Source organism: Lampetra planeri, chromosome 50 (genome assembly GCF_965212315.1).
Source record: "Lampetra planeri chromosome 50, kcLamPlan1.2.h2, whole genome shotgun sequence".
NCBI classification, from domain to species: Eukaryota; Metazoa; Chordata; class Hyperoartia; order Petromyzontiformes; family Petromyzontidae; genus Lampetra; species Lampetra planeri.
This window is the reverse complement of record NC_136156.1, coordinates 1133388-1147080: the sequence shown is the minus strand read 5'-3', so window position 1 is coordinate 1147080 and position 13693 is coordinate 1133388. Positions and strand designations below refer to the sequence as shown.

The 13693-nt window shown below is 51.2% G+C and overlaps 1 protein-coding gene across 1 annotated transcript; it reads right to left on the bottom strand.

Annotated features, from left to right (window-relative positions):
* Positions 1–1345: 1345 nt before the first annotated feature.
* On the bottom strand, positions 1346–6879 carry SLC35D3 (solute carrier family 35 member D3). Its single transcript, XM_078616404.1, has 2 exons — positions 6435–6879; positions 1346–2233 (listed from the first exon to the last, which is right to left on the bottom strand). Exons 1-2 carry the CDS (start codon positions 6877–6879, stop codon positions 1371–1373), a joined length of 1308 nt encoding a protein of 435 aa, XP_078472530.1. The 3' UTR covers positions 1346–1370.
* Positions 6880–13693: the final 6814 nt, after the last annotated feature.

Genomic DNA, 13693 nt, shown 5'->3' with positions numbered 1-13693 from the left:
GAAAAGGACCCCATGCAAGGATAATGCGTAAATTGTGGTGGAATGCCAGATGAACGTGTGGACCGAATTATCCAACATAATTGCTTTAACCAATCTGATTTGGAACGCCCTTATAATTGTCCTGGGAATAATCGAACGCATTCAAAGTTACAATACAACACATCTGTTTTACAGAATACCAAAGCACTCAAATGTATCGCATTAACATGCATTTTAGATCATTCAAAATAGTTCAAGGTCAAAAAGGCAGCTTTAAAATCCTCGGCAGGCAGGATATCACATCTTTGACATGCATAGACTCAGCACCACTGTCACAAGTGAAATGCCGCGCGTCAGCGAGCATTCGGAATTTTTAAAAAGACCACCGACAGCAAAGGGCAGCCGCTGGCCATCCGAGTGACCCCGCAGAGGCAATTCATTCGGCGGCAGACGCACAGAGGCAACACCGTAGGCAAGACTTAGCGAGCAACCAAAGGAACGCACGCACTTAAGAATAAGTAGAAGCCGGTTAAGTTTTATCTTCCGTGACATTTTATTTATTAACGGGCGAAGGTCACTGGCGTGCGTAGCATCAGCTTCCCGGTGGGGTTGACCACGCCGCCACGCTGACGGCTGGAGGTGTCTGTTCTCGAATTCATTCGTCGCGGGCGGAGGTTTGCGGCAAGCCGCTCGCGACGCACCGTGATCGTGTGCGGCGCAACGGAGCGAGCGGTGGTTTCGCTTCGAACGAGAGGAGGCGCTGGAGAAAAGACGACAGCAAAAAATCGTGCAAAACGGCCGTACGGTGATCGTCCATGCTTGGTCAGAGAGTGGCAGGCTGATAAACAATAAAACAAGGACAGCGGTCAGGGCTGAAGTTCAGCAGGTCATCTCCTTCCCTCCTGCCGGTGGGGGCGAGCGCTTGAGGGATGTGAATCCCTGGAAAACATTCCACCAGAAATAAAGCCCTTGACCCACGACTATTTTGTACAAACTGTGTGTATGTTGAACTTCTTTTGCACCGCTGTACGTAGCCAATCGGAGGGGCGAGGGAAGGACAACAAACGCAGACAACGTCCCAGTAAAAAGGCGTCACCTTCTTGTGGGTCGGTGGGCACTGTGCGCATGCTCGCACTGCTAGCTAGGTGGGCCCTGAACACGTGTAGCCATTCGTTTTTGAGCTACAACAACAACCACAACCACTCGTTGGCACAATATCACAACCTGAGCTCAATTGCTTTTTTAAAAAGGCATCAAAATCATCAAGGTATCTTTATAACGCCACAAGGTCGGCGATGGTCACGACCCCACGATGGTCAAACGACCCCCCCCCCCTCCCTTGCGATGCTTTAAATATCCACGTGGAAAGGGCTGAACTAATATTGTAGGGCTCATTTTAAAGGTTCGTGATTTTGAAATCGTTTTACTTTCAGCACCCTCCACACGGCGAGGAATCTGCTCATGTTCTGCTCGGCGCCATCATCTCTAGCGGCGGCACCACCACCGCCGCTGTCATCAGCAACGCCACCTCCGGCGCTTTCACCGCCACCTCCACCACCACCACCTCCACCGCCGCCGTCCACTTTGTCACCACTCGGCCACTCCATGGCCACCCCGGCCTGTCCCTCGGTAACATGTTTGCCACCGCCGCCACTGCCACCGCTCCCGTCCTCCTCTTGCCCTCCTCCCCCTCCTCCTCCTCCTCCCTGCGGCGACAGCGCCATCGACAGCGGCGCCTCCTCCAGCTCGTCGTAGTCCCTGCGCTCGCGCGTCTCCCAGTACTTGGCGACGCAGTAGAAGATCGAGCCGACCGTGTTGAGCGCCAGCCCCGAGAGGAAGAGCACCGACGGGGGCTCGGCGGCCGGGTCGCGCAGCACCAGCATCCCCACCGAGATGGTGAGCACGCTCTTCACCACCCCGACAAAGCTCGTGGTGACGGCCGAGTTGAACGCCGTGCAGGCCACGGTGGTGAGGCCGAGAAGGGCGGCCAGGACCGCGCTGCCGAGGAAGGCCGCCACGACGGCGCCGTCGTGCCACCCGGGGAAGGCCCACACGTGGATGGCTTCCTGGCTGGCCAGCGAGTAGGCCAGCAAGAGCGGCGAGGCGCTGATGGATATGGCGTACTGGGCGGCGAGCGGGCCGCCCGAGTTGTCGGTGCACGTGCGCTGGATGAGCACCAGGAAGATGCCGTGGACGAGCACCGCGAGCACGCCCGTCGCGTAGGCCACGGGGTCGCTCGTCACGTCCCCGATGCCTGCGATGGCGGCGGGGGCAGCAGACGCAGCGGAGTGTTAGTGTTGCGTTGTGTCGGGTTTGCCAGCATGTGTGGGATGGACGACGACGTGCGGAAGACCTAACAGAGGATGGGCTTCACGACGACACCAAGAGAGATGTGGCACTACTTGAGCATGTTGGCACCAGACAGGGGAAAGTGGGAAAAAAATGACGAAATGTGCAGTGGGCACCTACTAGGGGCTATCTGCCCATTGATCGTCATGAGGGTTGCCAACTCTGACTGAAGCAATTCAGATAAATTTTTACTGTCATAATAATAATAAAATTTATGTAAATATCCTGCTTTCAAGAGTCGCCACCAGTCGATCAACCGTGGTATGGTTACGGTGATCATCGTCCCCATGATCAAGCGTGGAAGCTTTGCGGGTGCACAATTCCCAACAGCGGCCCCGAAGCCGGCGGGCAACTTTTGAACTATTTTGCTGAGACCGTGAAAAAAATGTTTGGCAATGCAATTACTAATGGCGGTACATGCGTGGAAACATTCGCCGTAAATTCACGCCGTCGATATCCGAGTGTGGCATTCTGGGGGCTTTTGCCACCGACCACCACCACCGTGTATTCACGTGCCGAGGATTCTTACGAATTGGCTCGCGAGCCACATAAATTAGTCCATTCGCAGTCTCCATCGAGCACGGAGCGCACTATCGGCACAGCTGTCCTCAATCATTCGGCCGCATTTCACCGAAGCGACAGGAAATGAAACGGCATTAAAAGGCGCCATCAAATATTGACGGAGCCATTGTGGGACCACAATTGGCAGCTGCCGGCGAACGAATGCCGAGCGGAGCGTGAAGAGATCCGGGACTCGACTCGCCCATGCCTGACACTTTCAATTAACCCCCTATTACCCACAATTCCTCGCACGGAGGGTGGTGCAAATGAGACGGTGAATCAGGGGACACCCTTTTCACTCCTGGCCGCGTCGACGATTTCTCCACCCCACCTCCTCGACCGCTCGGCGATCACGTGTGGTGAAACGGCGGCACCGCGCGACGGTTTTATGAAACCGGGGAAGGAGCGATGAGTTGGGCAGGTGATTCTTCACGTTGTTGCAGGTGCATGCAAAAAAGTGTTTGTGTTGCCGGTATTTAACACCGAGTGCCAACAGAGGCAATATGAATACGGGGTAAAGAGTGCTGCCCTGAAATTGCTCACCCACACCACTGGAGGGAGCGCTTGAGTAGCCCCTCTAAGAGAGTATTTGGCCGACTCTTGCGTGCTGGCCTGAGATCTTGGAAGAGATGGGAGTACCCACACTTTATCCCACCACGTGCGATCTGCAGATCGACTCACTGTGGCAGACCCATTTATACCATAATGGGTGGACAGAGGCACGAACTATTTAACTTTTGTGTTGACCAGGTAAGGTCCACTGAGCTATGTAGCTCTTTTTCAGACCTGGCCACAATGATAGCTCAACGAAGTGGCTTATCACGTGGAAATGTAAAGCAGCCAAATACTCTAAATGCACGTTGATTCGAAATGTGAAGGGAAAAACCGGAGGATCCGGAGAAAAATATATGCGATCATGGGGAGAACATGCAAACTCCAGGGTCGGAATCTAACCCACGACCTCCTGTATACCAGGCGAGGGAGTTAACATCTCGTAGCCACCGCGGCACCCCAGATGGTGGTGAGGGGGTGGGGCATCTCAGAAACTCTCCCATTGTTTCAGCCGCTATGCCCGGAGGTCAAACTGAACCGGTGACCTCTGCATGACAATTGCAGCGTGCTGCTAACCATTACACCACTGTGGTAGCATCCATATACATTCGGGGGGAAAGGGGAGGGGGGGAGATGCCAAAATTGATTCATCATCATCGTAATCATCATATTCACCGTAATCATCGCATCATTAAAAAAAAAACCTCTCATGGGCCGGTATTATATAATGTAATAAAATTCAAAGGAGTGTGCTGAAGAATCGAGTGTGAAAGGCACAGTCAACAGCGGCGAAATTGAAAAACCCAATTACCCATGAAGGCACTGGCAGCCCGTGCTCTGTTTCCCATCTCCCTCATCTCCCCGCCTTCATTCCTTGGTGCTCACGGCGCAGAGTCATCCACCCGCCTGTCACCTTTTGTTTATTCGGCGCCGGCCTTCCCTTCAGCGATATCCACACGTGGTGTGACGCGGGCACTTTTCACTGAACTCTTATTAAATGAACAGAAGTGTCCCTTTGGCTGCGCAGATGAGCCACCTTTTGGCATTGCTCATTTGTCTTTAACAGCCGACGCTTTCTGCAAAGACGATAAAGCCCGTCGCGACGTGATCAATGCGCTCAGGAGTGCCGCTCGCAAACGGCACGAAGGCGCACGACTCCCATCACACCTTGCGCCCGTGCAATGTGGTCACCGCATTGCATGCATGTGCAAAATCACGCCAAATGCTCTTAACTCGTTGATGACCGTGCTGTTACTGTACTATCGTGTCTCTTTAATGTACCGCTGTCTATTGGGTCGAATTTTAAACTGTTTCATTTGGCAGCCTAATTAATAATCTGGCCACATGTTCAGCTCTTCCGCGTTGGTGGCTTAGGCAAGGCTGGGAGCATTGCGCATGCAATGTGGTGGTCACATGGCATGCGTGCTACTAGGCATGATTGGAGTGTGTGTCTTCCTGCTGTTTGTGAACATCACTTGCGTGATGTGAAATATGAATACTAATATCTGATGGCACGGATCTGCTTCTGCTATTTGGTGGAAATTCCACGCTTCTACGACAGGGACAAGTATTTTCATAGGACAAAAGAAGTGTATTGTCCATGGTGATTGTTAGACAGTGCTTCGGCACCGGCTGGTCAGTGCGGGTTGGTGAAAGGATTATCCCAAAATTCAATTGCGTGGCCCCCGATACCTTTTACACGGTAGGTGTTTACACACTTATCCATTCCCTTTGATATGAGATTATTTGCCACATGACAGTGAAAGAGACATTGCCAAATACCAAATTCAACATGTGTATCCGTCAGTGAGCAGACAGGGGCCGTCAACCCCGCTCCCCCTTGTGGATCTGGCTCAATCCAGGATGGTTGCCCAGATTCGAACTCAGAATGTCCGCTGGTGATTGCTGAGCGCTCTGATCACTGAGCTACTTCCAAATAACTATGCAGCGTGCATTAACCACTGCAGTCAATATTCATGTTGTGTTCCGTAGCGTGCATTGTGAGGCAAGTATTTATGCAAACAAACATCGCACTCAACGCACCGGCTAGCCATTTATTTTCCCCATATATGTCCATTATCTTAAAAAATGCGAATTGATGCAACACGCCAAAAATAGCGTCATTGTTGTCGTTGTGTTTTTAGATGCACAATTATTTTATTCTGAGTTTGTTTTTGTTTTGCCTCACCGTATAATTAAATTTCAAGTGTTTAGCATGTTTAATGTGTGAGATTAATAACGGGAGCACCTTTAAGCATCTGAATGGGCAACTAATCTTCTTTGAATGGTTTTGTGCTTCAGTAAAAAAACCCATGAAAATCCATAATGGTAAAAGTCAGAGCAATTGTGAGCGAGCTGTAAGAGTAATGAACTGTGAACAGAGACAGCCCTAGGTCCAAGCGATATTGCAGTGGGCCTTGCTTCATCGAAAGCAATCGCTGCCACGGAGTGCCCAGCCATCCTTGCAGTCAATCCAGCCCCATCTTTGGCAGCCTACAAGGGATAATGTCTACCAGCGTGCGGAGGAATAGAAGCATCACGCAGTGTTTGACATTATTTTGGTTTCACCAGATTGCGGATCATCGTCTAAGTGCTGTCTTCTTCCCCAAGGGTCGATCGGTGGTTGTGCAGCACCTCCATCTCCTCCAGCAATGTTGCTGTTTTGTAGGGATGCGTTCCCGAATTTCGGTTGAATCCAAAAGTTCATAAAAATTGGGCCTATATATGTAATGAACAATGCAGTTGGGATGAGTTCCAAATGTTTAGTTTTTAATCCAGATTTTCAAGGACAATTCCAGATCTTTTTGGAGGATTTTAGGATAATTTACATTTTGTCACAATGTAACGAGCCAACAAAAACGTTGTTTGAGGATTCATCCGAAAACGTGACGTCACGGGATCTCTCAGCGCCCGTCGACGACACGAGCCCCCCCCTCGCGCCCGCACGCTCCGCCAGCACCCGGCTCGGTGTGGACCCACCGCCACCGGCGTACCTGCGAGCACGGCGCCCGCCGTCGTGATGACGACCGACGCGATGATGCCCAGCGTGGGACGCCCGCCGCGCAGCAGCGCCGCGCCCAGCGCCAGCGTGACGAGCGGCAGGCAGCGCTTGAAGACGACGTACGTGGGCAGCGAGAGGCCGCGCAGCGACAGCAGCGTCAGCGTGGAGTGCAGCACGGAGAGCAGCGTGACGGGCGCGAAGACGCGCGCCGCCTCCGACCCGAACGGCGGCAGCGTCGCCAGGCCGCAGCGGCGCAACGACTCGAGCGTCACGGCGGAGAGGACGGAGCTGGACAGCTGCAGGAGGGTGAGGTACGGGAAGTGCAGGCTCGACAGCAGCACCTTGAGCAGCAGGTTGAGCGACGCCGAGGTGAGGCCGTGGGCCACGGCCGTGAGCACCCCGCGAGCGCGCCGCCCGCGGACGCACTCGAAGGCCATCCTGGCTCACGGAGGTCGCCGGAGGTCGCAGCCTGGGGTGGGCGCAGGGGAGGCGGGGCAGGTTGAAAGAGGTGCCGCTACGCGTAGAGAGAATATGTTGGTGTTGTGACCATTACGCACGTTGGGAAATGCCAGTTACATTCTATAACACGTGGGGGAATTCTTACTTAGATTAGCTCAGCAGTGCCATCCAACACGCTGGCACCTGGCTTCGAATCCAGGCAGCCACCTGGGATTAAATCACGTTCTCAAGTGTGCATTATCTGAGCCTGGTCGCCAATTCGTTTACACACACACAACACTATCATGTTAAATTTGGTTCTGCACTTAATTTGGCAACATTTCAACTCTAAGAATCAGTTTGGCCATCGCGAGACAACGTACTCTCGGTGGCAGAGTGGGTTGGAAAGTGCTGCCCCCTACTGCGAGGACCAGAGGGCACTTGAAGAAATCTCAGATGTAGTTTGGTCATATCCATCTCCGTGGGCCATATTCTCTCCCACGAAGGTTTGCACTGCTCTGCGAGAGATCTCAATGGAAACTGTGTCTCATGGCGCAACACCGAAAACACAACCGCGGTAGAATTGGGGGATTTTTTTTTATTCTTCATGAGTTTTACTTTTTATGGGAACTCAACAGTTTCCATCCTCTGGAGAGAATGGCTCCTGCCATGGGATTGTGGAATTTGCACCACTGGTTCAGGACCACATATTGACTTGATCACCACTCAGCAAATCATTGGGACTGGGATGCACTTTGGAATTACTTCGAAACAATAAACGTTCATCTCAGAAACTCAGCTGTCAATGAATCGATGTATTTTTTCATTTAGAAGTTGGGAAGAAAGCCATGTCGTATTTAAATCCATGTCCCATTTAAACCCATTACAAAAAATAATAATTTAAATGAGGCTTCACAAGCGAATATCAGCAACAACCATGGATAGTTGTGTTTCGCTATGAGCAAGGTTGCCATCAATGAGCTCGTGCATGGCGCTGGGGAAGACATTCATTCACCATATGACGTAAACACTTGAAACATCACCGGGCCTCTGTCTGCGGTGTCAAAAATGAATGGGCGGTGTTCATCTATCCCCCTTGAATGGAGAATGTAAATATTTGACCGTGAAGGTATCAAGATGAGATCATGATCCGTTATTAGTGCCGTGAAGAGTGATGTCGGGACGCATGCGTCGGGTGGTGGCAGGGGGGTCGGGCAGGGGGAGGGGGGGCTGCCGTTGAATGATCAATGGCTCGAGTGCAATTGGGTTCACATGAATAAAGGTCGACGAATGTGAATAATGACAATCACGCTGCGGTGAGCGATTGTGTGTGTGTGCGCGTGCGCAGTGGTATAATGGGGATGATAAATGGGGAGCAGTGGAGCAGCGGTTAGCGCGCTGCGCTACGAACCCGGCGACCCGAGTTGAATTCACGCTCACGGCCAACACCAGTGACGATTATCTGAACCCGTACTGCCCCCCCCCCGCCAATGGAGAGACAAAGGCGGCCGGGCGTGGTATTGGCCACCCACCTCCTTGTGTCGGCCTTTGCAGGCGCTCGCGAACAGCACTTGCCCCAACAGTCTGCTCAAGGCTATACGGGAGACCTTTGTCGTTTTCTTTGCGGTGGTGTAAACTCTCTGTGGCATCATTAATATGCATTAGCAGCTACGCTAAGCCGCTTCAGACTAACCGTCTAAATTCATTTTTAAAATTCTGACTTAATGAGGCTTTCCGGTGGCCCCTGAAATGCACATTCACGCTGAACAAACTTCAAACGAACTTTGGCATGTTGAAAATTGCTTGACGTATCGAGATTTGTGTTTTTATTTTGAACGTAGAGCAATATGAGTCACACCGTGAGTTGCCTGGAGCGTCCACGCTTCGTCTTGCACGCAGGCCGACGAGCCCAAGTGTTTTATTTCCGAATAAATCACCAACCCATCAGCTAATTGCAAGGCTTCCTTTTGAGCACACCTCGGGCAAATGGCACGGGCCGTATTTATCAATAGTGGCATAGTCGTAATTACATTAACCTACGTAAGGACATTCAAGTGCAATTTCTTAGCAGCAGCGTTGCCCCTTGTCACAAATAAACACAACGGTGTGAACAGGAATCGAATTTTCTGCAAAATATTTATAATAAAACTGTTTAAATCCACGGGTTTATTTGGAGAGAAAAAAATACAACTCACAAATGTCTTACTTCAACATAGCAAGATAACTTTGAAGCCAATTGTGAATCCCAATTACCCAGAATGTGCCAAATCTTATCAAGATGTAGAAGGCTAAGTAAGGTTGACCCTGGATTGTTCTTGGATGGGTCATCACCGGTTTAGTCAAAGGCGCCGTGAGCAGTGGAGGTAGGCCTCGGCAAGGTAAGGTAAAAGTGTAAAAACAACGAGCCTACCTTTACCCTACCTTTTACCTTACCACAATACAATCACTCTACCCTACCTTTCACCCTTTAGCAGGTAAGTTAAAAGGTAAAAAGCAACGAGCCTACCTTTGACCCTACCCTTTACCCTTACCCCTTGGCATGTCGACACCTTTACCCTTTACCTTTACCCTGTTACCCGGTAAAAAGGGTACAATTACCTTACCTTGCCGAGGCCTAAGTGGAGGAGAGGGCAGCAGCAACATCTTCTCCTGTCTCACCTTCACCAACCCGACCAGAGTGGTGAAGTATGGTCAAAATAACCCCCTACGCCCGTAGGGAGGCCCTCATTCGGCAGTGGAATGTGCGTGAACAACACGAACAATCACACTTGTCTCGAAGTCGATAAATCGTGCAGCTTGTTTTGAGCCGACAGGCAGTCAGGGATGGTTTGATTTAAGCAGCCGTGGAAACAGACGTCGCTTATAATATATGTTATGTGGGGTTAGGTCGCGTAAATAGAAATGTGTCGTTAAACCCGCCACCACCCATCACGTAAACAGAACACGCCAATTCGTCACCAGTACAGCACTAACCGGTGTGTTGGAGAGCAAATCCACAACATTGACAATCTGAGTACGACGTTTCGCCAGTAATTGCAACTAGCTTCAACAGGCGACAGCTACATCCGGCTGTATATATTATGGATGATATTAATCGCGAAAGCCGACGGGTTGAACAGACATCGCTTGTTTGCATCGCGATAGCATTTTCACGCGAATCCCACGTTTGCATGCCACGCACGGTCACCGCATCCTCGGTTCACAAACCTGGGACACATCACGGGAAGAAGGACATCATCTCACGACACCCGGAGAGGGGAGAACATCGTGTGGACGCATCACTGTGAGCGGCGTGTGATTGCGTAACTGACTATAACAATGTCTCTGTTGATATCACCCGGGGGAAGGCTTTGCAGATTTCCCAGAACATCAGCTTTAACTGAAGAGTAAATATACGAGCAGAACTCCATTCTAACTCGCCACGTGTAAATGGTGAATGTTTTTTGTCCATGGGCATATCGGCTTTCTGAATCAATATTACCAAGCAGAATGTCTTTAAGAGAACAAACGTTGTCACCGGTTTCGGCCTTCTGGGTCTCATCAGCAGAAATCAGGCTTGCGAAAGAAATGCTGCCAGGGTGGATCGAGGGCGATGACGCCCGCGTGTTCATCCCTTTGCCAGCTTGGCCATTTAGCCCCCCACCGTGAACTCTAACAGAGCCCCCTACCAGTGCCGGATTATCCTCGTGGCAAAAGTAGCTACAGATGTGGCTTCGGGCCCCACACTTTCAAGGGCCCTGCGCTAGATGCTTTTAAGCTATCAATTCCGGTTCAGTGATTCTGCACTTGCTCTATCACTATAGTACTATACCGCCTTCAACTTTTATGAACGACTGGGTGGGTGCTTAAGGTTAGAGATTTGTCGTATTGTCTGGCTGTATAGAAAAATGAAAAAATACAATTACTTCTCTGTGCAAGAAAAACAAATGTGTGTTTTCATATTTACGTGTTTTTTTTATATTTAGGGCCCCTTTATAACAAAGGCTACAGGCCCCGCACGAGCTTAACACCGGCACTGACCCCGACTCAGTCTTCTTCTCTGTCTCTCTGGCTCTGCCTCTCTCGCTCTCTCTCCCCTTCCTTTCTCTGCATCTCTTTTCCTGCCTGATATCGCACAATCTGAGTCGACCTAGGGGAGGCCCATGACCGGTTCAGATCATCGCCACTGGTGTTTGCCGCGAGCAGGAATCGCACTCGGGTCGCCGGGTCAGTAGCGCAGCGCGCTAACCGCTGCGCCACCGCTCCCCGGTGGCGGTGCTCACCGGGCCCTTCTCGCCGCCTCGTCCAAGCAGAAGCGGATATAAATGTTCTTATTTTTCTAACTATCATTTGTTTAACCCTTCTCTCTTTGTTCGTAAATATAGGCGTGTGCAAAAGTATCGAGAGGGGGGTAAAGAGAGCGTAGCCAAAGGGTGGCTCTCGGCACGGGCAAACTGAGTTTCGGGTATCTGTAAATACGAAGGGTGTCCCAAGATTCATGAATATAGAATAATAATAAGAAGGGGGTAATCAGACGTAGAAAATTGAAAAAGAGGAGACGAGCGTGTAGATTATTCACATAGCAGGGAAGCGGTTTCGCCGACCCATCACAAGAGAATGGTCGGTGCAGAGGGGGTAGGTGCAGAGGGGGTAGGTGCAGAGGGGGTAGGCGCAGAGGGGGTAGCGCAGAGGGGGTAGGTGCAGAGGGGGTAGGTGCAGAGGGGGTAGGTGTAGAGGGGAGTAGGCGCAGAGGGGGTAGGTGTAGAGGGGGTAGGTGCAGAGGGGGTAGGTGCAGAGGGGGTAGGCGCAGAGGGGGTAGGTGCAGAGGGGGTAGGCGCAGAGGGGCAATGCGAGGAGGCACGGTGATGGAGTCATCCACGCCTTCTGCTACTGCCCCCAAGCTGGGCTGCATGTGACCAGGGCCAGCGTCTCTCTGCATGCTCCGCTGTGGGTGGCGATGCCATCCAAGATGATACCAGCAGGGGCAGGCGCCTTGCAACCGAATGATTTACAATCTTTAAAAAATTGAAGAGATTTTCCTTGGTTTTTTTCGTTCACGCATTTTGCGCATTGGTTCCATGGTATGCCAGTTTCACTGAGTAATCTAATAAGTTTCACTTAAGTTATACAGTACATTCTGGATTCTGGTGGCTAAATGTTCCCAGTAAACGTGCAACGTTAGGCCGTTGTCCAACGTTGGGCGAATGTTGGCGTGATCGCTGGGTTTCCGCAGAGGATGAAACGGCAGTGAATATTCTGCAGGAGTGTAAAGTGTGTTGCCTTTTAAAGCAACCGGATAGCTGCAACTTGTCACAGATATAGTCGAGTCTACACTGTTAACTGGTAAAAAAGAAAGAAGAAAAAAAAACCCGGAAATCAACCGTTTATCATTTGAGCCCCCTAAAAATATAATGTCCGGAGGTTGATTTATTAGACTCAAGGGGCAGGGTCAACCTAAGGTTTCACACTGGTGGAGATCTCACACGAAGCTTCAGCGTCGGAGTATGACGCTTAATTTAAAAGAAGGCGGGACAAGTCTGCTTCACCGCTCATTTCACCAGTCGCATCGCGCAGCGGCTCCACTTCTCAGACCACCAAACAATGCTTCCAATCGCTATGCGCCACGATGCATCTGCACGAGCGATAGATTTCGCACCGGGATATTTTAAAAAAAAATTTACATTGACATTTCTGACCGGCCGCGTTGTTGTTATACAACGTCACCGGTTCACAGTCTTCCAAACGTAGTGGCCACCACCACAAGTTGAAACTCTCATGACTCCCCTGCTCTTGCCAGGACTGCGTGCACGGAGGGATATTCATTCAAGGCGCGCGTTAGCCGGAGCGTTACGGGTCGAGCCCTGTACGACGTTCAAGCGCTCGGCTACCCGTCGTACAAAAAGTTGTCGGTCTTAAAATATTTTGCTCATTAAGCAATCTGCCTCGGCTAACGTTCATCGATGAAACTTAATTTAATAAATTGGATGTCGGTACATTGTACTGGGTGCTCCTGATGTCTTGTGACCAACAATGAATTGACCACTTACATGTTTTTTTCCTTTGCATATTCATTTCTGTTTTAAATAAATCTTACTTAAAAAATAAAAGTACGTTAAAGAGGATAAAATTGGGGGGCGGGGGGGGGGATACAAGACATCTGGACCACCGTGTACAATCTTTTTCAATCGGCTGGATGGATCAGAAATACGAACGCCTGCCGAGTGAAATGCATGCTGGGAGTTTCACCGAGACCCAAAGAGTAATGCATGGATCAGGGGACAAAGACACATTTGAGACATCATCATGATGGCGAGGCGCAGTGGCGTGGTAACGACGTGGCGTGGGTAACGACGTGGCGTGGGTAACGACCCTATCAGCTCAGGGGGTGCGGCACTCGGTCAGATTGGGCCCCAATGTTTGCTTCGTCTCGCACGCTCGCACCCACGATGCGTACACGACAGCATTTTCATTAAGACGTAAATTTAAACCGCGTTGTAAACAAGTGTTGATGTTCTTTGGCACCGTTGTTGATGACAGATCTCATCGTGGTTGCCAAGGGGGCCCCAACTCGTAGCTTCGGCCACCAGGGGGGGAGGGGGCAAGGCACCCCCCCTGCCCCCCCTGCCTGCCCCCCCCCTGCCTGCCCCCCCTGCCTGCCCCCCTCTGCCCCATGCTCGTCACGCCACTGGCTAGACGGGACGAGGGTGGAGACTGGTCATGGAATGACAGCCAATGGAGGGAGCGCATCCAAGGGGAGCGCCACTGCAGAGACGGAGCGGGTAGATCGTCAATCAGTCCGTGGACTGTTGCGAGATGCGATCGTGGCAGCACTGG